This window comes from Anolis carolinensis, chromosome 5 (assembly GCF_035594765.1).
Source record: "Anolis carolinensis isolate JA03-04 chromosome 5, rAnoCar3.1.pri, whole genome shotgun sequence".
Taxonomy (NCBI): domain Eukaryota; kingdom Metazoa; phylum Chordata; class Lepidosauria; order Squamata; family Dactyloidae; genus Anolis; species Anolis carolinensis.
Window position 1 is genome coordinate 204,236,530 of NC_085845.1, and position 26,177 is coordinate 204,262,706.

Below are 26,177 nucleotides of genomic sequence, written 5' to 3' on the forward strand. Positions count from 1 at the left end.
GAGGGAGGGCTGAAGTTTGCCCATGCCTGATCTAAAGTGTGTAAAACATGACTGTAAATATGTTATTTTCATGTGCCTACAAGTTGCCTTCTTCCTTTTTCTGCAGCCGGGCCCCGGAGCCTGGCGTCCATCCTGTCCTTCCTGGCCGAACTGGGTGCCTACGGCCTCCTGCTCTACTGGACCAGACTCTACTTCGGGTTGGAGGTCAACTGGGAGAAGAAGGCCCTTGAATCCAAGACCGGTAAGTGCAGCTGGAGTGAGGAGAGTGTGGCCCCTTTTGCTGGCCAACGTGGACCAGACTCCTAATAGAACTACAGGATCTACCTTCCACACAAACCCAGCCCTTTGCATGTGAAGAACTTTCACTGTAAATCCCAATGAACGATGATGTTATCTTTATCATCATCTCCACTTGCATGCTGCTTTTTCATTTTAATTTTGAGTATGATGTGATAATGTTGTAAACCAAGTAATGGAAACAGCTTGAGTGTCCCTTAACCAAAATACTTGGGACTGGAAGAATCTTTCAGATTTTGCAATACCTGTATTTGTATATAGATACACACAAACTGACCTGGGTGCATGGAGCATTCAGATATTATTATCGTCGTCATCCTCATGTTTTTTTATACCCTGCTTTATCTCTCCCGAAGAAGACTCAAAGTGACTTAATTCAAAATATACAGATATGCAAACATTAAAACAGAATGAAATATAAACAGTATCAAAAATTCACAGTTAAAATCTATTAAAATACAAGTACTACCTTATAATACAGGTTGAGTTTCCAGAATTCCCATATCATCCAAAATTCAAATTTGTCCACTTGGGCAGTTGAGATTTGCTTTTTGATACTTAACTTACATTCACTTCATTTTGTGCATAAAATTATTTAAAATATTGCAGATCTTGGAGGATTTGGGATTTCTGGATTAGGGATGCTCAACTTGTACTGGTAGCTGAATTCACCCAATAGAATTATTCTGCAACTGGTTTCAATTTTTTAATTTTAAATGAGTATATTTGTTTTAATAGTAACTATGTTTATGCTTTTATTATGTTGTGTTGTATGTTCTTCTGTGCTGGTATTGAATGCTTGTAGTGGTGACAATGAAATATGATGTACACGCTCAGTTATATCATATTTATTTATTGTATTGTGACAAGTGTTTTGTCTAATTTTTGTATAGAATGTAATCAGGACTTTCAAGCCTGGTTGTTTGGCCTGGTACTTTGATATGGCCTAAGGGCTAATCAATACAATCTTCTTCTTCTATATTGGAAACCGCCCAATTCCCTTCCGGGTAGATAGAGTGGTATACAATAAAGTTTTGTTGCTGTTGTTGTTGTTGTAGTACTGTAAGTCTGCTTCCTTCCTCTTTAAACGGTTGTTGATTTTTACAGAGGGGGAAGAGCCAATGAGAGGCGGTCTTTCTGGCTTTAATTGAATCCAAACACTGCTCTTTTTTGTTGATCCTATTTCCTCAGCCTTCACATACCACGAGTTCATGCAGTGGTTGCGGATGGTGACTCTTCCCTTGGTGGGCTTTGGGCTCCTCTCCTTAGTTTGGGAGATCCTCCAAGCTGGATACAGGTGGGTGAATAGATAGCAGCTTCCCAGGTGTTTGTTTTGTGTGGGTTAAATGAATATTAAAAGACATCTATCTCAGCACACAATTGTCCTCAGTTATGCATCTTGCGCTTTGCATGTCTCGTTCTGTGGTTGGCCCTCAGAAGCTGTTGGAAGCGAAGAAGCAACAACACTTGTATATAGGGAGCTATGAGGGGGCCAAGGGAATCTTGTGTATGATTCATATGCCTGTGGTCTTGCTTTTCACCCCTGTTTTCTACATCTGTGTAGCTCAAGGTGCTTTTGCTTCCTTCCTGCATTACAAGGTCACCTCCCCCTTCTTTTTACCAAAATTATTTAGTATGTTTTTACAACACTTTGGTTTGAGAAGGGAGCATTATGAGGCTTTTCTTTTATATACAGACCTAAAAGTCAACTTCAACTTCCTGTATTTATTACGATTTTAACATTTATGTGTTTTAAATGCAATTTTATGTCCTGTATTTTTGTTTTAATTGATACATTGTATTACTGTTTTATCTTTCTATAGTGTGATTTGTATTATGTTGCCTATATTTTGACCTATGTTGTTTGGGCCTCTGCCCCATGTAAGCCGCCCCGAGTCCCCGCGGGGAGATGGTGGCGGGGTATAAATAAAGTTTTATTTTATTATTATTATTCTACCAAAGTTAGGTTAACTTTTTTCCATCTACCTTTTTACGTAATGCATTACCGGTCAGGGGTGGGTTTTATTAATTAACTCCGCAACACCCTGATTTATTGGTAAGACAGGTCCTCTCACCTTCTCCTCTCCAGTCAGACTGCTTAAACATCCAGCGAAAGCAGCACCGACAAACCGACACCACAGTTGTAATTCTGCTGATCCTAGCGGTTCTAAGGCTTTATTATATACATCTATATACAATTACAAAGTCCATCACTCTTAGGACTCATGCTTTCCCCAGCAAGGGTAAAGCATGTCCTCTCTCTTTGCCGAGGGTCTGTGAACCACTCAAGCAGGCAACTCCCACATTCCACTCCCGATGACAAATGTTCAGTCCGTACTGTTGAAACCAGAAGTCTCGACCTATTTGCTCTGCAGGCTATCAGTCAAGCTGACTTGTGATTAAACCATGTGCTGCTGGAAAGTTTGCCGGAACACACATGCACAATCCAAACAGCAAACTATTGATCTAACATTTCACACTAACAACAAAATACACCAACATTACCTGCAACAATAAAACTAATAATAATAATAAAAAAATAAATAAAAATAAAACTTTATTTATACCCCGCCACCATCTCCCTGTGGGGACTCGGGGCGGCTTACATGGGGTAGAGGCCCAAACAACATAAGGGCAAAACATAAGCAACATAATACAAATCACACTATAAAAAGATAAAACAGTAATACAATATATCAATTAAAACAAAAATACAGGATAAAAAATTGCATTTAAAACACATAAATGGTAAAATCGTAATAAAAACGGGATAGATTATTAAAAATTATTAAAACTAAACATTTTCCTTTTGTAAAACCTTACCTATGTGTTTGCTCTCCTGTCTCATACCATAAATTCATATACGGTACCGAACTCTGCTATAGATTCCAAATATCCCTACAAAATACGGGTTTTATTAAACTTTGTTTATCTCTAATCTTGTGATGGAAAAGAAAACTGAGTTAATTCTATGTAATGTGCATTCCCCTTACTGTTTCATTTCATCCTGCATTATTTGGGCAGGTTTCATGATGGCAACATGATGATGTCCTTTTAGAGACATTCATTTCTGTTTCACATGCATCTTCCTTCCTCTCTGTAGGAGTACCTGCGTACGAGGATTCTTCTGGAAACTGTGGGCAACCACTCAGTGGGCCATCTTTGCCACGGCAGCTTTGGGGATGTTCACCATCAGCCTGGTGAGTGTGCAGCCACGGAGAAGTAGAAAGGTCCATTAAGAAATGGGGCCAAGATCCACAAAATGGGTTTCAACAGGGAAAAATGTAAGGGATCATGCTTAGGCAATAAAAACCCATTGCACAGATAAGAGGATGGGAGGCATCTAACTTAAAAACAGTCCATGCGAAAGGGATCTAGGACACTTAGTGGACCACAATCCAGACATGAAGCAACTAAAAAGGCCAGTTCAATTGTAGGCTGCATTTCTAGGAGTCTACTGTCAAGAGCGAGGGAAGTCACAGTCCTGGGCAAAGAAAGTCAAGAAGGATACAGAACATGGCCAGAGAAGGGTGTGCAGTAATCCCTTTGAAAATCTCTGCCATTTTATTCCAGTGTATGTGTTCCCACCTTCGTTTGGGTGGAAAGATGCCAAAACAACTTGAGCTGAGCTACAGAGATGGAAATCACATTCAGACACATTAGCAAAGGATATCAATAAAATTGTATCCAAATACAGGGTGTTTGAAAAAGAACTCCCTAGTTTTAATATATTTATACTTAAAACTAGGGAGTTCTTTTTCAAACACTGTGTGTGTCTGTAAAATATATGGGTCATTAACCCTACAACCAACCTAGCAGTTCGAGAACATGCAAATATGAGTAGAACAATAGGTACCACTCCAGCGGGAAGGTAACGCCGTTCCATGCAGTCGTGCCGGCCACATGACCTTGGAGGTGTCTACGGACAACGCCGGCTCTTTGGCTTAGAAATGGAGATGAGCACCAACCCCCGGAGTTAGATACAACTGGACTTAATGTCAGGGGAAACCATTACCTAACCCTACAAAGAAAGGGTTTTAAAAGATTTAATATTCCAAATGTAATAGAAAGGGGGGCGTTAATTAATCAAAAATTAAGATAAAGGTGTGTCAAAGTTCCATAAAAAGTAATATCAAGGTAAAATACCTCCATGAAGTTATCATCAATATGCCACAAATTCAGACGGTAAAGTGTTAGTCTGCAACTCTAGAGACCACTGAATCCTTGTTCCAGCCATGGAAACGTACAAAATAACCTTGGGCAGGTCACACTCTCTCGGCTTCAGGGGAGACAAAGGGAAACTTCCTAGAAGTATAGCTTTGAAAACCCCATGACTAGGATTTGTACAAGTCAGAAGACAAGTATGTGGGTGGAGTTTGCACTCCACTTGGGTTGAACAAGTTCCAGCAAACCAGGAGGTAATTTTGAAGTATTACCTGCAAACCTCAAAAAAAACCCCTCTGCCATACAGTTTTAATATGAGCAATAGCTGGCGCAGCTTTTTGTCATGATCTCCAATCTTTGACATCTCCGGTCGGCTGACAAAGAACAGGTTGGAGATCATGACACTTTTATTAACATTTTTATGGAGAGCTTGGCCAGTCCTTGCCCTCTGCGCCGTTGCCAGTTCTTTGCAGAAGATGCTGACCTGTCCTCTGTCCTCTCCCTCCAGGTGCCCTTCACCTACATCGAATACGAGTCCAATGGGAAGCTCTGGCCCAGCGTCCACCAGCTCTTCAGTGCCGTGGACCGGTACCAGCTGGCCAACTCCTACGGCCTCTTCCGGCGCATGACGGGGGTCGGGGGGCGGCCGGAGGTCGTGGTGGAAGGCAGCTACGACAAGAAGACCTGGACGGTGAGGAACATCCCAGAGGGGAGGCATTGGGTCCCTTTGCAAAGCAGAGATGGTGCACAATTCCTGCATGTTTTTCTCTCTTTGCAAGGCCTGGCTTTCCTTTTGTTTCTCCATTTTTAATCAATTTTTTAACAAGGGTACTTTGTGCTTTTCCTGCATGGCAGGGGGTTGGACTAGAAGTCCCACGTGGTCCCTTCCAACTCCTGTTATTCTATGATTCTAAAATAACAACATAAACATACTGGAACAAGAATAGCATAACTCACTACACAATTTCTCTCTTTAACATACAACTCTTATTACATGCAAATCTAACACACAAGCTAATCGAATGAATGAATGAATGAATGAATGTTGTTATTACAGTCACAGACCAGGAATGTAAAACGTTAAAACCAGTTTTTTTTTTAAAAAAAAACAAAAACAAAAAAACATTAACATTAAAACCAAAAATTCACAACTTTAAAAAGCAGAAAGTCCATAATATGGAGTCAATCTATACAGCTTCATATCGGACTCTTATAAAATCTGTGAGTATGGATCATAAAATGAGTAAGTTAAAACCTTTATCTCCTAAAATCATACACAAATTGCTGCCTTAATTTATAGCTAATTGAGTTAAGAGGTCTCCTTGACCAGTAGATTAGGGGCATATCTACACTGCAGGAAATGAATGCAGTTTGGCCCCATTTTATCTGCCTTGGCTCATTGCTATGGAAGTTGTAGTTAATGAGCTCTTCACCCTTTGCTTCCAAAGAGTGCTGGTACTTCACCAAGCTACATATCCCAATGATTCTGTATCATTGATCCCAGTGATTCCATATCATTGACACTGTAGTGTCAGTCTGCATTAGGTCTACAGTGCCGATCAGGCATGGGCAAACTTTGGCCCTCCTCCAGGTGTTTTGGACTTCAAGTCCCACAATTCCTAACAGCCTACCGGCTGTTAGGAATTGTGGGACTTGAAGTCCAAAACACCTGGAGGAGGGCCAAAGTTTGCCCATGCCTGATTTATGCCCATATTGGAAAGATGTGTCTCATGACCATCAAGATGCATGAAGTGCACCTTTCCTCCCGCACAGGAGATCGAGTTCATGTACAAGCCAGGCAACGTCAGTGGGCCGCCCCCCGTCGTGGCCCCACACCAGCCCCGCCTGGACTGGCAGATGTGGTTCGCCGCCTTGGGACACCACACCCACAGCCCCTGGTTCACCAACTTCGTCTACCGGCTCCTGCAAGGAAAGGAGGAGGGTGAGTCAGTAGCCAAAAAAAAAAGTCTTCTCGGGTGAGAAAGGTGGGGTAGAAATGTTGTAATAATAATACTACAATAATAGAAATGATAGAAATGTGTATAGATTTGACAAAAGAAGTTTGAGAGAGGACATGAGAGCCATGTTTCAATATTTGAAGGGATATTTCATTGAAAAGGTGGAAAGCTTGTTTTCTACAGTTCTGGAAACTCGGACATAATCAAGCCATGGATTTAAACCGCAGGGAAAAAGGGTCCACTTTCTGAAAGTCAAAGCTGTCAGTGGTATATTGCCTGGGAGTTCAGTGGGCTGTCCTCTGGGTGTTTTTATACAGAGGCTGGATGGCCATCTGTCAGGAGGGCTTTGATTGTGGCTTCCTGTCTGGCAGAAAGATGTTGGGCTGGATGGCCCTTATTGTCTCTTCCACCTCTGATTTTGATTTTATTTGGTTGTTGTTTTATTATTTCCAAAGTGTACACATCATAACATAACTATTGGTATGTAAAGCCACCAATTAACAGTACAGTAGAGTCTCACTTATCCAACACTCATTTATCCAACGTTCTGGATTATCCAAAGCATTTTTGTAGTCAATGTTTTCAATCTATCGTGATATTTTGATGCTAAATTCATAAATACAGTAATTACTACATAGCATTAATGTGTAATGAACTACTTTTTCTGTCAAATTTGTTGTATAACATGATGTTTTGGTGCTTAATTTGTAAAATCATAACCTATTTTGATGTTTAATAGGCTTTTTCTTAATCTCTCCTTATTATCCAACATATTCAGTCATTCAACGTTCTGCCGGCCCGTTTATGTTGGATAAGTGAGTCTCTACTGTAGTAATTTTCAACTTTCTAGTCACAGTAAAACATATGTATCTTATGTGTTGTCAAAGGCTTTCATGACCAGAATCACTGGGTTGCTGTGAATTTTCTGGGCTGTCTGGCCATGTTACAGAAGCATTCTCCCCTGATCTTTCGCCCACATCTATGGCAGGCACCCTCAGAGGTTGTGAGGTCTGTTGGAAACTAGGCAAGTGGGCTTTATATATATCCCTGTGGAATGATGTCCAGGGTGGGAGAGAGAACTCTTGTCTGTTGGAGACAGACTGCTGTTATAGCATTTTGAAAGAAAACAATGTTTTTTCTTATTGATGACATCATTTGCCAGTCCCAATAAAAATATTTTTGGTGAAAGCAGTATATTCTGTTGCTAAATTCTTTGGATTGTTTCCTTAACAGCTGTCCAGTATGGATAGGCTCTTACGATTCTTGACTATTAGAGGCTGCAGGAGCTGGTTTGGCTGCTATTGATGGCCAAGTGGCATTTAGATCTGGTGTTGATAGCGCTGCCTTCTTCCTTCCGCTACAGTGATCCACCTGGTGCAGGTAGACGGCTCCAAGTACCCCTTCAGCTCCAACCCACCTTCCTACATCCGGGCCCAGCTGTACAAGTACTGGTTCACGGAGACCGCGGAGGACGGGTGAGTAAGGAAGGGCCGCGGGGCCACCAGACCTGAGGGAAAAGCATTCAGAAGGGAGCCGAAACCTCCAACTCCTGGTTGGTTTCCTGTTTGCCTTACTCATGAGCATCCATATTTGCAGGATCTGCATGCCCTGACAGTGCTCCTCCTGAAAATTGTGTTAGTTTAAACATATTAAATTTTAACATAACCAAACATAAACATTGGTTAGCATTTTAACACACTTTGTTTTATTTTTATTCATTATTATTATTATTATTATTATTATTATTATTATTATATCACATTGTTAACTTTAATCTTGTCTCATGGAGTTAGACTATTATTTTAACAAGTTATTATATTTACAGTTTTTAATGCATCTATTTCTATAATTTTGCATGTCTTTTCTTTTATACACATTTTAAACTCAACAGTAACAATTTTGAAACTTTATGTGTCTGAGTTGGTTCCCAAAAATGTGTGCCCGTTAGATTCTTTTTTGACGGGCTAAGGATATCCATTTTATTCTCACACTTTATTATTATTATTTTTTATGTCCCATCTGTTTTATTGATCATGTAAATATTTTAAAATCACATTTCAATAAGAAAAAAAAACACATTTTTGTCATCTACTGAAAATTCAATTATGTATATTTTAGCTGCATTTTTATTTTAGTTTTTTTTTCATTTTTTATCCATTTTTCAATCCTATTATTTACAACTCAGTTCTGAGTTTGTTTTTGTGTCTATACACACTCTGTTAGCAACTTTTGAATTTTATTATTGACATGTCTTATGCGCATGTAATCTTTCACATTTTTTGTTCAGACAAGCTTGTGTTATTAACAACTTTAACATTTTTAAACATTGAAACACTCAGCCACATCTAGGTCCATGGGTATATTTTTTTACATTGCTTTACACCATCTCCACGCTTGCTTTTGAGAGTTTTCTTGGTGAAACTATCTTTTGTATTCTGATTTACACTGTGACACTCAGGCACTTTTTTTCTAAGCATTTGCCTGGAATCACACTGTCCAATTATGAGCTTCACGGTTCAAAAGAGAGATTGACAAGTTGGAAAGTATCCAGAGGTTGAGGGAGACTGTAAGGATCCGAGGTCTGGAGACCATGAACAATCCCTCTGAGGAGCGTCTTAAAGAACTGGATCTTTAGCCTGTAGAAGAGAAGGTTGAGAGGAGACACGAGAACCATGTATAAATATGTGAAAGGGTGTCATAAGGAAGAGGGAGCAGGCTTGTTTTCTGCTGCCTTGGAGACTAGGCATCAGTGGAGCCATGGGTTCAAATGAGAGGAAAGGAGATTCCACCTGAACATGAGGAAGAACTTCCTGACTGTATGAGCTGTTCAGCAGTGGCACTCTCTGCCCCAGAGTGTGGTGGAAGCTCCTTCCTTGGAAACTTTTAAACAGAGGCTGGATGGCCATCTATCAGAGGTTCTTTGATTGTGCTTTTCCTGCATGGTTGCTTCCAGCTCTATGATTCTATGGTTTCACACTGATGTGGCAGTAGGGGCTGTGCAAGAGTGATTAGCATGTGGAAGGATAGAATCACGAGACCTCATGGGCCATCCAGTCCAGCCCCATTCTGCCAAGAAGCAGGAGAATCTCATTCAAAGCACCCCTGGCAGATGGCCATCCAGCCTCTCCTTAAAAGTCTCCAAAGAAGGAAGGTCCACCACGCTCTGAAGCAGAGAGTTCCACTGCTGAGCAGCTCCCACAATGAAGTTCTTACTCACGTTCAGGTGGAATCTCCTTTCCTACTATACAAAATCCCAGAATACTTGTAATGTATCTATACAAACATACGATAGTAAAGTCCAAATCAAGTCCCAAGTCTACAGGGGTCCCGGGTATTTTTGTACCCTGTTTCAAGGAGAAAATCCCCTTCTTCAGGAGTTGTTATACTCAGCAACAATGATAGTGCCTAATTGCTTTCACTGAGTGACTCTGCTTGTGGTGATTTCAACTGCGAGACTTGGGACTTTATTTGGACTTTACTTTCGAAGACTTTTTTGAGAGCGGTGCTCCATCATTATTTTCTTCATTCCAGTATACAGCAACACGACCAACCATCTGTTTAAATTGTTTGGAAGATATTTTCATTGACTATGTATCCCTGAAGCCTAGATACATTGGAACCAATACCAGACTTGAATAACTTTTGTGTTAGAGCTGTTGCTCCTTTTCATTTTGTCGAGTACGGCCAAATTGAGCTTTGTACGGGGAACTATAATAATATATGTCATTTGGACACATTTTCTTTGTACATGGAATCTCCTTTCCTGCAGTTTGAAGCCATTGCTCCATTGTGTCCTAGTCTCCAGGGCAACAGAAAGGAAGCCTGCTCTCTCCTCCCTATGACATATTCCCCTCCCATCTTGATCCCTATCCCTCATCCTGTCTCCTCTCTCTCAGCCTTCTCTTCTGCAGGCTAAACATGCCTGGTTCTTTAAGCTGCTCCTCATAGAGCTTGTTCTCCAGACCCTTGATTATTTTAGTCACCCTCCTCTGGACACATTCCAGCTTAGAGTCAACATCTCCCTTCAATTGCAGTGCCCAGAATGGAAGTGTGTTTTGTTCTTGTCCTTCCCTGCAGGTCCCTTCCCCGTCAGTGGTGGAGGCGGCAGCGGATTGAGGAGTTCTACCCCACGGTCTTCCTGGGGGACCCCAACCTGGAGGCCCTGTTAGCCCAGCATGGGCTCAAGGTGAGGAAGGGGCCCACCCGCGGAGGGGGAATGTGGGGCTGGGCAAGAGGCAGGAGCCCTTCCAGGGGTGCATTGAATCCGCCACCAGACTCTCCATACTTCTCCTCCAGCTGCTCCAAGTGGCATGGCAGCTCCTCTAGTTCCCAAAGCGATGCAAAATTAGCAGCCAACACGTCCCAAAGAGTCAGGAGATAACAAAAACAGAGTGTTTTATTTTATATGCATACTTATAAAAACCCTTACATACCTGAATGGATGGTGGATGAATAGGCCCATGGATGGATAGACTGACTGATTTTTACATGGATGGGTGGGTGGATAATGTCAGGATTTGGAAATTCCCTGGCATTTCCTAATAGCAGAAAATAACACTTCTCTTATAACAGAGTTAATACCTCTGGACTGACCACCTGTAAAAGAGTTAAGCCTCTGTAATTAGCAAGTGGTGGTTAATACAATGGGAGTGCTATATAGGTTGTAGTTATACTTAGTTTGATGTGGGTTGTGGTGGTAGATTGGAGAATTGTTGCAGTGAGTAGTGAAGTAAAAGAAGCTGTAATGTTTGTATGTTTTGTATATACAGTAGAGTCTCGCTTATCCAACATAAACAGGCCGGCAGAAAGTTGGGTAAGCAAAAATGTTGGATAATAAGGAGAGGATTAAGGAAAAAGCCTATTAAACGTCAAATTACATTATGATTTTAGAAATTAAGGACCAAAAACATGTTTTACAACAAATCAGCAGAAAAAAGCAAAAAAGGTTGGATAATAAGGAGGGGATTAAGGAAAAGCCTATTAAACATCAAATTACATTATGATTTTACAAATTAAGCACCAAAACATCATGTTTTACAACAAATTGACAGGAAAAGCAGTTCAATACACGATAACATTATGTAGTAATTACTGTATTTACTAATTTAGCACCACAACATAACAATGTATTGAAAACATGGACTACAAATAAAGAGAATTGCATAAAATGAAATTGCAGTAACAACATTGTCGGAAGTTAAATCTGTAAAAGATAGAAGAACAGCTGTGGATCCGGGCGGGAGGGAGACTGCATTGGATAATCCAGAACATTGGCTAAGTGAAGGTTGGATAAGCGAGACTACCATAGAGAAGGCCCTTCTCACATGTCTTCTAAGGATTAGCTGGAGCCTCTGGTGGCCTAGGGGATAAAAGCCTTGTGACTTGAAGGTTGAGTTGCTGACCTGAAGACTGCCAGGTTCGAATCCCACCCGGGGAGAGTGTGGATGAGCTCCCTCTATCAGCTCCAGCTCCATGCGGGGACATGAGAGAAGCCTCCCACAAGGATGGTAAAACATCAAAACATCCGGGCAATGTCCCCTGGGCAACGTCCTTGCAGACAGCCAATTCTCTTACTCCAGAAGCAACTCCAGTTGCTCCTGACATGAAAAAAAGGATTAGCTGTTTCTCCTCACCCCTTTCTTTCTTCCTTCCTTCCTTTCTTTTTAGGACAAGGCCCCCCTGAAGCGCCCCTCGCCTTCCTTCCTGCCGAAGGCCCTCCACTGGGCCAGGGACTTTGTCCACCCGCACTCGGGCCCTGCGGTCATCTGGTCCCTGTACCTCACCGCGGCCACCATCTCCGTCCTGCGGGCAACGGCGGGGTGGCTCCTGTCCGGAAGAGGAGCGGGGGCCCCGGCCGGAGGGAGGCCCAAGGGCGCCCGGAGGGCAGAGCCGGCCGCGGTGGATGCCGCTGGAGGAGGGGACCACGCCGGCAACGAGAAGAACGGGCAGGTGAGGAAGAAGGAGGCGGGCCTTGCCCCCGAAAAGCCCCGGGGGGGCCCTTCTGCAGCAGAGCCCCCCACGGACGGGCTGAGGAGCGTCCGGAGGAAGAAGTAGCCGCCGCCCTGCCGTCCGCGTCTTCCACTGGGACTGAAGCCACCAAACTATGTCTCCCCTCGGAGAAGGGCCTCTTTTTATCACGGGTGGGAGGATGCCCCTCCCGTTCCGTGGCTGGGCTTGGGGAAGAACGGGGAGGCCTTGCTCTGGGCCTCCCCCTTTCCTCTCTCCTCCTCCTCTCATTGCCTACCCGCACTTCTTGCTTCTCTTTCTCCACTATTTCCTCTTTGTTTTCTTAGCCTCCCATTCTCCCCCTTCTTTTTCTTTCCTTTCCCCCCTTTCTCCTTCCTCTTCCCCTTTCTTTTCTTTCCCTCCTCTTTACCCCTCCTTTTGTTCCTTCTCCTTTCCCCCTTTCTTCTCCAACCCTTCCTCTCTTCATCTCTCTCACCTTTTACTTTCCTTCCTCTTTTCTCACCTTTCTTTCTCTCCCTTTCTCTTTTCTCTTTTGCTCCTCTTCCCTCTCCCCTTTCTTTCCCTCTTCTTTCCTCCTTTCTTTCTCCCCTTTCTTTCCCTCTTCTTTCCTCCTTTCTCTCTCCTTCCTCTTCCCCCTTTTTTCTCTCCTTTCTCTCTCCTTACTTTCCCTCTCCTTTCCCCCCTTCTTTCTCTCACTTTCTTCATTCACCTTCCCCTCTCCTTCCCATTTCCCCCTTTCTTTCTCTCCTCTTTCTTCACTTTTCCTCTTTCCCTCTCCTTCCTCTTTTCCCACCTTTCTTTTTCTCCACCTTTCTCTTCCCCTTCAGTCCTCTTCCCCCTTTCTTTTTTTCTCTTTCTCCCCTTTCTCTCCTCTTTCGCCTTTTGCTCTCCTTCCCATTTCCCCCTTTCTTTCTCTCCTCTTTCTTCACTTTTCCTCTTTCCCTCTCCTTCCTCTTTTCCCACCTTTCTTTTCTCCCCTTTCTTCACCTTTCTCTTTCTCTTTCCCTTCACTCCTCTTCCCCCTTTCCTTTCTTTCTCTCCTCTTTCTCTCTCCATTGTTTCTCTCTCCTTTCTTCTCCTTCTCGGTCCTTTCCTCTCTTTCTCCTCTCTCCCATTCCCATTTGAGGGTCTGCTGCATACAGACGAGGCTTTTGGGGGGCCGGGGCCCTGCTTGATTGAATGTGTCCCCCATTCCATCCCTGTTTCTTCCTCTCAGACTTTTTCTCGCCCGGTATCCCATAATGGGACCCCATCCAATGCATTGGTGGCCTCTCTAGAGGATGGCGACTACCCTCGACCCCTCCATGCCAAGGATCCATATGTGGCCATAGGGCACAAGGGGGGCACCTAGAAATGGCACCAGACCCTCCCCCCAAATGCCTCCTCCTCTTGCCTGCAATTTGACCCCTGACTCCCCCAAAAGTGGATACTACAACGCCACTCTTGGCTTAGTTTTTTTTTTCATTTCAATATGTATTATGATGGTTTGTTCGGAGCATATTTTTGGCTGGAAAACTGGCCAATTTTAACGTTTTAGGAGCAATCAAGACTGCTTTTGGGGATATAAACTCAATTGCCATTTCATGTCGCCGCCTCCTCACAAAGTTAGGAAAACTTCACCCTCCCAAACGTCTGGCAGATTGCCAGGTAGTAAAGCGTTTCTTTTCTGCAGATATTTGTGGGGAAAGTATAACCTCAAAGAGTTCCTTCCCTTTCTTTCCCTTTCTTTTCCCTCCATTGGAAGAGGCAGCTCTTTCCTCCTTTTGCAACCAAACACTCTCCCCATTTTAGGGCTGAGGATGGAAGGGTTTTTGTGGGGTGGTGGTCTTGTGGTCTTGCTCTATACAGATTCTCCACCCCAACCCTCCCTCCCCATCTGTCGGTCCCCTTGCTCTTGCCTTCGCCCCCATTTGTGCCTCAGTTTGCCAGAGAGAGGGGAAGATATGTGGGGGGAAGACCATTGCAATCATGTGTGCTGTGTCCATTGAGGAGGGGGCCAGGGACCCCTCCGCTTTGCCCCTTGAGCTGAGCAGAGCTGCGCTTCTCCGGAGAAAAAGAACAAGAGAGTTATCTATAATTTTTTCTAAATAAAGCCTTTACATTCCACTTGTGTGACAATGAATCAGGATTGGGGGATAAGGCTGGAGGGGTCTTGTTTCTCCATAAGCAATTCTTCTTATTTCAATGTTTGGGGGCGGGGGAAGCATTTGAGCAATGACACTATGCCACAGAATTTGAAAAAATTTCTGATCCTGGTTTGAAAGTGTTGTTTCCTGTATAATTATGTGGTATTGCAGTGGCTCTGGTTCACCAGCACTCCAGATGAACTCTGCATAAGCTCAGGAGTGCCCTAGAGGTCTGGGCAGCGGTGCAAGAAAGAGGCCACAAGTTGGATTCTTACTACAAAGGCTATTTATTGTAGGCCAAGCAATAAGGCGACAGTAGGTGCCCACTGCAGAAAGTTTGTCGCAACTTGAAATGGGGTTGCAAGGCTTTTTATTATTTTCACAAGAAATTGAAAGCATGTTCTCTGTCCTGTTTTGTCTTTCAACAACAGTCTTAAGACACTGTGGTAAGTAAATGAAAACTGCTTTACTTCAGCACAACAAAGTGCAGCACACTCAGTGGAATAATGCAAAAGGAAGCAAGGAAGCCTTAGGGCAAATGCAGTTCTTAGTCTCTAATACAGTCCTAAATAAAATAGCAGTCTTACTTCAGACAAAGAAACAGCAATAAATCCAGATGCAGACTTGGAGCAGGCACACGGGGAGCGAAGGCATTAGAGTCAGTTTGTTACCAGCAAGAGCTGGCTGCACTTGCTTCTGCTTTATAGCCCTGAGTCCCCTCACAGCTGTTAGGGCGGTTCCCAATTACTCAGCTGCATTTCTGGCAGCTGTTCTAGCTGAACAACGTCTCTGCTCTGTTTCCTTTCGCCTCTCCTGAAATGTGGGTACGTGCAAAATCTCTTCCTCGGATTCCAACTCTCCCTCAGATTCATGAACACTTTCCTGCTCCCCTTCCTCTTCTGGAGAAGAGGAATCCCTAACATCCTCATTGGTGTACAAAGATCAATCATTCCATTAGTCTAAGCTGGCTAATACAGATTTCATTGGCTCTCTATGACTCTTAGGAAGGCAAACAGGCAGCGGCTAACAATGGCACAATTATGTTTTCATGTCTCTGATTGTGGCTGTCTTAATGAGTCGGTCTTACCTGCTTTTCTGTTTCAAGTGGCTGGGAAATTAGAGAGTGCTAACCTAATTGGTTCTACTCTGATGGATGCATCCTTGAAAAGTAACTTCCCCCCCCCCCCTTCAGCAGCATTTTCCCAAAACGTCAGCGTTTTCTCAAACAAAGGTCGCTGCAAATCAGGACACATGGCAGTAAATCAGGACATATGGGACTTATGGTCATTGAAAGCATCCCTGAAAATTCCCTTTTGTTTATAAAGCTATTGTCTTCCCAACTCTGTTGTATGAAACATGAACCATCTACAAAAATCACTTTTGACTTCTGGAAAGTGTCCATCAGTGTTTCCTCCGTAAAACCCTGCAAATCTCTTGGGAAGAAAACAAGTTGGTAAATGTCAGCATTCTGGAAGAAGCAGCAAAGGCCACTAGCATCAAAGCCATGACCCTCTGCCATCAACTTTACTGGACTGAATGCCACATAGTCCGAAAGCCCAAAGATTGTTTCCCAAAGCAGTTACTCTACTCTCAACATGAAATGGAATATCGTTGGACAGCATGAGATTTAAAGATGGGCCTAAAGCCAACCTTAAATACGTGACATAAACATCGAGGGAGCATGGGAAGCCCTGGCCCTCGAGTGTCTTGTCAAATGTGGATGATGGATGTGAGGTGGATATATTGAGACTCTTACATCTGTCTCAATTCTCCCCTCTGCTTGGCAACTCAGCGTCTGCCTAGTAGCATGAACAAATAAGACTGCATAGCTGTCAGCCAATCCCGGGCCGGAGTTGCTTGCACACATGTTTCTCCAACAGCAAGATTAATGGCGACTGAAAGAATTCTTATCAGTAAAGAACACTCCTCCCAAATTCCATTTTCAGTGATTAGTTTCCTTCTATGTAGGCAAAAGCGGAAGTCTCATTCCTTTCCCCTCTAGACAGTAAATCACTGCTCTATGCAATTAACTACTTCTTTACTGGATCGCCTACCGAAGCAAACACACTTACATTTAAACAATGAGTTAAACATTTCACTACATTTAACCATTACCTTGACACGTCTAACTGGGAGTTGGCTATTACCAACAGTGCTGTGGAATTCAAAGAAGCACAAATGGACGACGAAAGGGAGGAACGAGCCAAGAGGGAGATGGAATGGTGAGCAAACCCTTGTCGGGATTGGCTTCTGTCAGAAACCCATGTTCTCATTGTGAAAGAAAGACCATACAGATTCAGAATATAGTCCCTTACGGACCCATCACTAAGACTCTTCCTGGAAAACAACCAGGCTTGGCCATGAAGGACCGCTTATGATGACGATGGCCTTTGTCATATTCGCGAATGTATACACACCTCAACAAGCATCCTTCTTGTATAATCTTTCATATTTATTAAAATTGAGACAATATCAATACATTTCTCAGCCCTCCTGGAGCCATGAAACATAAAACTCTGGCTAATTTGAACAGTCGGGCGTCTTTGTCCTGGATTTCACCAAAGTTAAGTCACAAAAGGATCATTGCATCTTCAGTCCCAGTTAAACTGGAATGAACATAGGATTGGTGAACGGAACCGGTTCCTTCACCAGCATATCTGACCCGGACAATATTTGTCTATGAGGCTTTGGTAGTAAGGCTTGAGATGCTGAGGGTCAGGCAGGTCCTCACATTTGGTGTAGAGGTCGAATTTGCTGCAGGAAGGAAAGGGGAGAGTTCGGGTTTAATGCCTGATACAAGCTCAGTAGAGGTTGAGCATCCCTTATCTGGAAATGCAAAACCCAAAGTGGCGGTGGATACATCTACACTGGGATTAATGCAGTTAGGTACTATTTTAACTGCCATAGCTCAGTGCTATGGAATGACCTTCACGCCATGAAGTACATCAGTGAATTCTATTCTTTAGACTTGAGTGACATCATCTACATTGTGGAATGGATGCAGTTTGGCACCACTTTAATTGACATAACCCGATACTATGGAATCTTTGGCTTTGCAGTTGGGCGAGACACTGGTACTCTTGAGCAGAGAAGACCTTGTGAAACTACAACTCCCAGGATCCTATAGCATTGAGCCGTGGCAACTCAAGTGTTGCCAACCTGCATCAATTCCACGGTGTAGATGCACCCCAAGATATCTCATTATGTATGTACGAATATCAGAATAAAAAATACTTGTAGTCTGAAGCATTTTGGATAAAAGTTACTCAGCTTGTTGCTCTCCAGGGTAACTATCCAGAAGTCCTGGACATTGATAAAAATGGAGGAAGACAAAAGCTGAGTTACAGTTAGCACTCTGTATCCACTGATTCCGCCATCCACAGCTTGAAATTACACACACACACACACATATATATACACACATACATTCAGCATATATATTTAGCATTGTCTGAGTGCATATACACCTATAAAACCATAGAACCTCCCTCTCACTTCCTTTCTTCTCTTCCTTTCTTTCATACACCTTCTACCTCTTCTTTCCTTTCTGTTCCCTACATGGTCTTCTCTCCTGTTTTTCATCCTTTTTCCCCTTCACAAACCAACAAGCATTATTATTATTATTATTATTATTATTATTATTATTATTATTATTATTGACACAACGACGTTGTATGACACAGCAAACAAGATAGATATGTTGGATTTCGTATCACAAAACCACAAGTCGAACACTTCCCAAGTGTCTAGGACTGTGTGATGTATTTTCGGATGATGCGTGCAGATCCCAGTCGGGTGGCCTTTTGCAGTTGGCAGATCGTGATTTTGTCAATGTCTATTGTTTCCAAATACGGGCTGAGATCTTTCGGCACGGCACCCAGTGTGCCCATCACCACCGGGACCACCTGCACTGGTTTCTGCCAGAGTCTTTGAAGTTCAATCTTGAGGTCCTGATAGCGGCTGAGTTTTTCCTGTTGTTTTTCATCAATGCAACTGTCACCTGGGATGGCAACATCAATGATCCAAACCTTGTTCTTTCCCACAACTGTGATGTCTGGTGTGTTGTGTTCCAGAACTTTGTCAGTCTGGATTCGGAAGTCCCACAGTATCTTTGCGTGCTCATTTTCCAAGACTTTTGCAGGTTTGTGATCCCACCAGTTCTTTGCTGCTGGGAGGTGGTACTTGAGGCATAAGTTCCAATGAATCATTATTATTATTATTATTATTATTATTATTATTATATGATGATATTATTATTATTATTTATACTCTGCTTTATCTCCCCCAAAGAGGACTCAAAGCAGCTACATGCATACATTGATGATAGATAGATAGTTGATAGATAATGTGTGTGACCTGTATACTCATATTAATGCTTTGGCATTGTTTTAATTTTCATTGTGCCACCTGAGTTGTTATCCACCTTAAGTCTATATTTGGAGAAAAACAGGATAAAAATAAAGTGTGTGTGAATACACATACGTACTCATACATCTATGTGTGTGTTTATATATGTTTATACACACACATATAGATAGACATATATATGTATTCCAAAGGCAAACCATTGTACCATTTTGGATAAGAGTTACCATTTTACTACACTATTCTATATAATGGGACTTTTACAACAACATGTTGCATAATGGGACCTGAACATCCATGGATTCGGATTCCAACAGAAAAACGATTCTGGAGACAAAACCAAGCAGAGATTTGGGGCTCAATGTTGGTTTAAAGTAGGCGAAGAAGGCACTGAAAGTGTTCAAGATGACCTTTTACTCTCCTTTAGAATCATAGAATAGTAGAGTTGGAAGAGACCTCATGGGCCATCCAGTCCAACCCCCTGCTAAAAAGCAGGAAATCGCATTCAAAGCACCCCTGACAGATGGCCATCCAGCCTCTGCTTAAAAGCCTCCAAAGAAGGAGCCTCCACCACGGCCCGGGGGAGAGAGTTCCACTTGTGAACAGCCCTTCTCACAGTGAGGAAGTTCTTCCTGATGTTCAGGTGGAATCTCCTTCCTTTCCTGTAGTTTGAAGCCCTTGTTCCCTTGCGTCCTAGTCTGCAGGGCATCAGAAAACAAGCTCCCTCCCTCCTGCCTATGACTTCCCTTCACGTATTTGTACATGGCTCTCATCATGTCTCCTCTCAGCCTTCTCTTCTGCAGGCTAAACATGCCCAGCTCTTTAAGCCGCTCCTCATAGGGCTTGTTCTCCAGACCCTTCATCATTTTAGTCACCCTCCTCTGGACGCTTTCCAGCTTGTCAACATCTCCCTTCATCTGCGGTGCCCAAAATTGGACACAGTGTGATTCCAGGTGTGGTCTGACCAAGGCAGAATAGAATAAGGGGGAGCATAACTTCCCTGGATCTAGACGCTATTCCCCTATTGATGCAGGACAGAATCCCATTGGCTTTTTTAGCAGCCGCATCACATTGTTGGCTCATGTTTAACTTGTTGTCCACGAGGACTCCAAGGTCTTTTTCGCACACACTGCTGTCAAGCCAGGCATCGTCCCCCATTCTGTATCTTTGATTTCCATTTTTTCTGCCGAAGTGAAGTCTCTTGCATTTGTCCCTGTTGAACTTCATTTTGTGAGTTTCGGCCCATCTCTCTAGTCTGTCAAGATCGTTTTGAATTCTGCTCCTGTCTTCTGGAGTGTTGGCTCTCCCTCCCAGTTTGGTGTCGTCTGCAAACTTGATGATCGTGCCTTCTAACCCTTCGTCTAAGTCGTTAATAAAGATGTTGAACAGAACCGGGCCCAGGACGGAGCCCTGCTTGTGGCACTCCACTTGTCACTTCTTTCCATGATGAAGACGACGCATTGGTGAGCACCCTTTGGGTTCGTTCGCTTAGCCAATTACAGATCCACCTAACCGTAATTTTGTCTAGCCCACATTTTACTAGTTTCCTTGCCAGAAGGTCGTGGGGGACTTTGTCGAAGGCCTTACTGAAATCCAGGTAGGCTACATCCACAGCATTCCCTGTATCGACCCAACTCGTAACTCTATCGAAAAAAGAGATCAGATTAGTCTGGCATGACTTGTTTTTGGTAAATCCGTGTTGACTATTAGCAATGACCGCATTTGTTTCTAAGTGTTCGCAGACCACTTCCTTAATGATCTTTTCCAGAATCTTGCCTGGTATTGATGTGAGGCTGACCGGACGGTAATTGTTTGGGTCGTTCTTTTTTCCCTTCTTGAAGATAGGGACCACATTCGCCCTCCTCCAATCTGCTGGGACTTCTCCTGTTCTCCAAGAACTCTCGAAGATAATTGCCAGTGGTTCTGAAATAACTTCCGCTAGTTCCTTCAGTACTCTTGGATGCAGCTGATCTGGCCCTGGGGACTTGAATTCGTTTAGAGAGGCCAAGTGTTCCTGGACAACTTGTTTCCCTATTTGGGGTTGGATTTCCCCCAATCCTTCGTCCATTCCGTGTTGCTGAGGTTGAAGATGGCTTTCTTTTTCTGAGAAGGCCGAGGCAAAGAAGGCATTAAGTAGTTCTGCCTTTTCCCTGTCCCCTGTCGCCATCACCCCATCTTCTCCTTGCAGTGGCCCTATCGCCTCCTTTTTCTTCCTTTTTCTACCAACGTAAGCAAAAAAGCCTTTTTTGTTGTTTTTTATGTCCCTGGCAAGCCTGAGCTCATTTTGCGCTTTAGCCTTGCGAACCTTTTCCCTACAGGTGTTGGCTATACGTTTGAATTCTTCTTTGGTGATTTCTCCCCTTTTCCACTTCTTGTGCATGTCACTTTTGAGCTTTAGCTCAGTTAGAAGTTCTTTGGACATCCATTCTGGCTTCTTTGCACTTGTCTTATTTTTCTTCTTTGTTGGCACTGTTTGCATTTGCGCCTTGAGTATTTCACTTTTGAAAAACTCCCATCCATCCTTAACTCCCTTGTTTTTTAATATCGGCGTCCATGGAATGCCGCTCAGTAGTTCCTTCATTTTTTGGAAGTCAGCTCTCTTAAAGTCCAGAATGCATGTTTGACTTGTCTTAGTTTCAGCATTCCTTTGTATTGCAAACTGCAGGAGCACATGGTCACTTGCCCCTAAGGATCCAACCACTTCAACTGTATTGATCAGGTCTTCCACATTTGTTAAGATTAGATCAAGAGTTGCTGATCCCCTTGTTGCCTCTTCTACCTTCTGGACCATAAAATTATCTGCAAGGCAAGTGAGGAATTTGTTGGACTTTGTACTCTTGGCTGAGTTTGTTTTCCAGCAGATATCGGGATAATTGAAATCGCCCATGACTACTATATCTCTTCTTTGTGCCTCCTTTGCACAGGTCTTGCTTCCTTAAGGGTTATATTGGGACTCACTGCTGTGTCCCTCATTTTCCAACTATCCCAACAACTCCAGGGTTCTCTCCAACCAGGTGCTGGAAATAAGGAAATTGTTCAACAGGTTTATTTGATCAAATCACCCTGCTGGGTGAACAAGTGCCACACCAAAAATGGGACGCAACTTAGCTTTGTAGTCAAAACTTTGAGCATGTGCACCGGCTTCATTTGTTCCTTCTTATCACTATTCCTGTGCCTGCTTTTCTTTTCTTTTTATAATTTATTATTATTATTTTTCTGATTAAATACATCAAAAGAGTGGGAAAATACTTTGTAAAGAAAGTGAAGAGAGTAAAGAGAGAAAGAGAAAAAAGGAAAAAGAAGAAAATGAAAAAATATATTTAAAAATACTCCATTGTTGGAACAACAAAACATATAACACACTCATACTCCTTGTTGACTTACTTCTAATGGATGGTGTTGCAGTTTAATTAAATCATCTCGACTTCATCTGTTTCCTCTGCCTTTAGTACCACTCTCTCTTAGAATCATAGAATGCCAAGAAGCAGGGGGTTGGACTTATTCCTTTTCTTTTGGAAAGGTGTCATTTCCCCTGTCTGTTTCTTTTATCCTTATTCTTGCTTATTTCTTAATTAAATTAAAATTTTAATTTTTTTTCCTTGTTTAGAAATTCTTTGACTAGTCACCAATCTGTGTGATCCCTTGGTGTGCCTTGGTTACTTTTTAATAAGTGTGTAAGTCTGTCCATATTCATAATATCTGTAATCTTAGTCAACCATACATTGATTTCTGGTTTATCTTTTTCCTTCCATTGTTTGGCATAAATCAATGATGGGCAAGCTTTTGCGCTTGGTGTGTCAAAATTCACCAAAAAACCTAGCATGACTTGGGTGGTGTGTCACTTTGAGGGGAAAAAAAACATAATTTCACAAAATATATAGTTTAAATAACAAAATTATATAATTGTAATATATAACTGTATTTAATAAATCAAAAACCATTGACTATCATTATTTCCATGTACAACAACCTATGATACCTCTTGCAATTTCCACACTGATTTCTCTCTATTGTAGTTTCAATGTAGTCATGAATAATGAATAATATAATAATAATATAATACAGTAGTAATAATATAATAATATACTACAATAATAATAGAATAATAATGGAATGATTATATGTGTGTGTAATGTGCATAATTCTCATGGAGTAAACAACAAAACCACTGGACCAAATCACACCAAATTTGGCCCCAAAAGACATTAGTCATCCAATCAATCTGCATGCGGCAGCGTGTCAGCAAAAATGGCTAGGCGTGTCAGCGCTGACACGCGTGTCATAGGTTGGCCATCACTGGCATAAATTATCTTAGCTGCTGTTGCCATTAAAAAAACAGTTTTTTCTTTGTTTTTGTTTTTCTGTGTCTGCTTTTCTTCAACAGCCTGCATTCCCCCTCCGGCACCTGCTTGTTATTAGGGAAAAACTTTCTGAACTTTCCCCTTGTCTGAGCTCTCTGCTTTCACTGGTAAACTTCTACTTCAAGGCCCTCTTAGTCCTTGCTGGTATTTTCCCACTCGGGGGTCTTACTTGAATTCCTTGACCCACGGCAGCATCCGGCGGTCCTCCTCGTTGCAGAGGTGCATGTAGTCCCCTCCCGTGTGCCACGGATAGAAGGAGTGGAACCGGATCATGTAGAAAGCCTGCGGAGGAACCAGGTAGCATGACGATAGGTAAAGCCATCGCTGGACCTCTCCTCCCGCCATGGTTTTGCAAGGATGCGCTTTCTGCTTTGGAGACCCACGAGGTCTCCTGTATTCAGCTCTGCTCCTGTGATGACTCATGGGCCATGTAGTCCCGTTCCTAGTACTATTGTGGCAGATGAAGAGGAAAACTTGGGTTTCCCACCGTTTCTGCCAGATTTGGAGCCCTTGCACCTGCAAGATGTTTGCCCACAAGAAGTCAGACAAACAAGCCTTGAGCAGAAATCTCCCCCATTTTCTCGCCGGGATTATTATAATCAAGATAGAGGCGCTCGAGAGGCGACTCGCCGGAGCGCTAGGATAGCTGCCAGACAATTAGCTGATTAAGTCTGCTTCCCTTGGGAAACTTTAAGGAGTCATGCATCTGGACACAGTAGAGGTTTCGTTTCTTGTTCCCCAGAGAAAGTGTTCCTTGGCGGGAAAACAAGATCCTATTTAGGTGTTTGTCCGCAAAGGAATCCTTGCGGAGTCAATTCGTCAGCTGGAGGAGTGAGATAGTGTGTAGACTTCGTACTCCAGTTCCCTGCTTCCCGGATCAAGTTTTCAGCCTTGCCTCGTCCCGCGTTTACCACGGACCTTGTTTTTGCTCTTGTTGCCTTGTCTCAAGCCTTGTTCTAGCCAAGTATCAAGTTTGCCTTCCAGCCTAATTGCCAAGTTTCTATGGACTTAAGGACCTTGTCTTCTCCCCACACTTTGCTTGGCAAAGTGTGTGTTTCGGTTATTGGATTATAACTTTGGACCTTAATATCACATATTGGACATTATTTTCCTGGACTATATTTGACCTTTCCTGAAAGGTCTACTTCTGAACTGTATTCTACACTTGTTTTTATTGACTTTATACATTTCCTTAATAAAGATATTAGATAGATTCTGGTCTCTGCGCATGGTTATTGGTGTTCTGCAGCCTGGGTCCTGACAGCTCCTCAAGGAAGGAATCATAGACTCATAGAGATGGACAGGATCAACAAAGGCCACCGAAAAATGGATATTAAGAATCCTAGACACTAGGAATATGGATTTACTGACACAAACACTGGCACAGAACAGACCACGAGGACAAATGACGGACTTTTTTTTTTTTTTGAAGAATGAGAAAATAGAACTTGATTGAAAATGGATTTATATCAAGTCATGAACTGATAGGTAACAAAAAGGACCAATGCTGAAAAGGGAAAAACACCAAAAAAACTTCAACCTGCAACTCAGAAAATCTGGAAGTAAAAATATAATTTTTTTGGTTTGTTTTTTGTGGGTTTTTTTTTCTTTTCTTACCTTTCTTCTCTTTTTTCTTTCCCTTCTTGGATACTTTCTTATCCATCTACTTTCTACCCTTTTCCTACCAATACAATTGTTCTACCACATTTATTGTAATTCTAAAACTGAAAATACAGTAGAGTCACACTTATCCAAGCCTCACTTATCCAAGCCATTTTTGTAGTCAATGTTTTCAATATCTCGTGATATTTTGGTGCTACATTCGTAAATACAGTAATGACTACGTACCCTGTTTCCCCTAAAATAAGACATCCTCAGAAAATAAGACCTAGTAGAAGTTTTGCTGAATTGCTAAATATAAGGCCTCCCCCAAAAGTAAGACCTAGCAAAGGTTTTGTTTGGAAGCATGCCCGCCGAAGAGAACACCAGAGCATGCAGGATCGGTAAATATACGTACCATAGAGTGTTGTACATGGAAATAATGGTAGTAACAAGAAATTATTGATAGGATTCACAGTTTGTCTGGTTATGCTGGTTTGTGATGACAACTACTGTACAGCATATAATAAATGTTCATTTTTTTGTTCAACAATAAATGTGAATTCTTCTTCATGGAAAAATAAGACATCCCCTGAAAATAAGACCTAGAGCATTTTTGGGAGCAAAAATTAATATAAGACACTGTCTTATTTTCGGGGAAACACGGTAGCATTACTGTGTAGTGAATTACTTTTTCTGTCAAATTTGATGTTTTGGTGCTTAATTTGTAAAATCATACCTAATTTGATGTTTAATAGGCGTTTCCTTAATCCCTCCTTATTATCCAAGATATTCGCTTATCCAAGCTTCTACCGGCCCATTTAGCTTGGATAAGTGAGACTCTACTGTAAAAGGAAAAAAAAACAACAACAAAGGCCATCCGGTCCAACGCCCTTCTGTGCAGGAACACTCAAAGCCTTCCTGACAGATGGCCATTGAACCTCTGCTTAAAAGCCTCCAGAGAAGGAAGGAGATTCCCAGGTAGCACCAAATTCCACTTATCATCAGGAGGTTTTCCCAATACAGGAGACTCTCAGTTAACTGTTACACATGGGGATTGCTAGGTGCCAGATAAGTGGTTGCTTGAGAGGAGGAGGAGGAGATCAATGGGGATTATGGGATCTTGGTGATTTCATATGAATGAGGCAGACTTACCTCTTGCGGGAGGCTGAATTGGTTGTATTTCATGACTTTGTACATGTACTCTGGAAAAATAAGAGAAACGCAGGACACGTATTGCCATATATTGATCCTGGTAAGTTTGCATTTAGACTCCTTACCGGGAACCCCAAAATATCCCCCAGCTTTGCAGAAAAGGGACGAGAACAAGGAAAGCAAAT

At 42.5% G+C, this 26,177-nt stretch overlaps 2 protein-coding genes across 2 annotated transcripts in view; one reads left to right on the forward strand and one right to left on the reverse strand.

Moving 5' to 3' along the window:
• The window catches only part of lmf2 (lipase maturation factor 2), a 32,631-nt gene extending 18,139 nt beyond the window's left edge, over positions 1 to 14,492 (forward strand). Inside the window, exons 7-14 of the mRNA XM_062983440.1 lie at positions 107 to 241; positions 1,489 to 1,594; positions 3,401 to 3,497; positions 4,970 to 5,152; positions 6,235 to 6,403; positions 7,783 to 7,894; positions 10,497 to 10,605; positions 12,087 to 14,492. Coding sequence (XP_062839510.1) covers positions 107 to 241; positions 1,489 to 1,594; positions 3,401 to 3,497; positions 4,970 to 5,152; positions 6,235 to 6,403; positions 7,783 to 7,894; positions 10,497 to 10,605; positions 12,087 to 12,473 — 1,298 coding nt within the window. The 3' untranslated portion in view covers positions 12,474 to 14,492. The remainder of the gene's footprint in view (positions 1 to 106; positions 242 to 1,488; positions 1,595 to 3,400; positions 3,498 to 4,969; positions 5,153 to 6,234; positions 6,404 to 7,782; positions 7,895 to 10,496; positions 10,606 to 12,086) is intronic.
• A 2,451-nt stretch (positions 14,493 to 16,943) lies between these two features.
• miox (myo-inositol oxygenase) overlaps positions 16,944 to 26,177 on the reverse strand; it is a gene marked incomplete in the record, with an annotated part of 30,551 nt that continues 21,317 nt past the window's right edge. Inside the window, 3 exon segments of the mRNA XM_062983441.1 lie at positions 16,944 to 17,266; positions 23,408 to 23,520; positions 25,993 to 26,042. Of these exon segments, the coding sequence (XP_062839511.1) occupies positions 17,158 to 17,266; positions 23,408 to 23,520; positions 25,993 to 26,042 (272 nt within the window).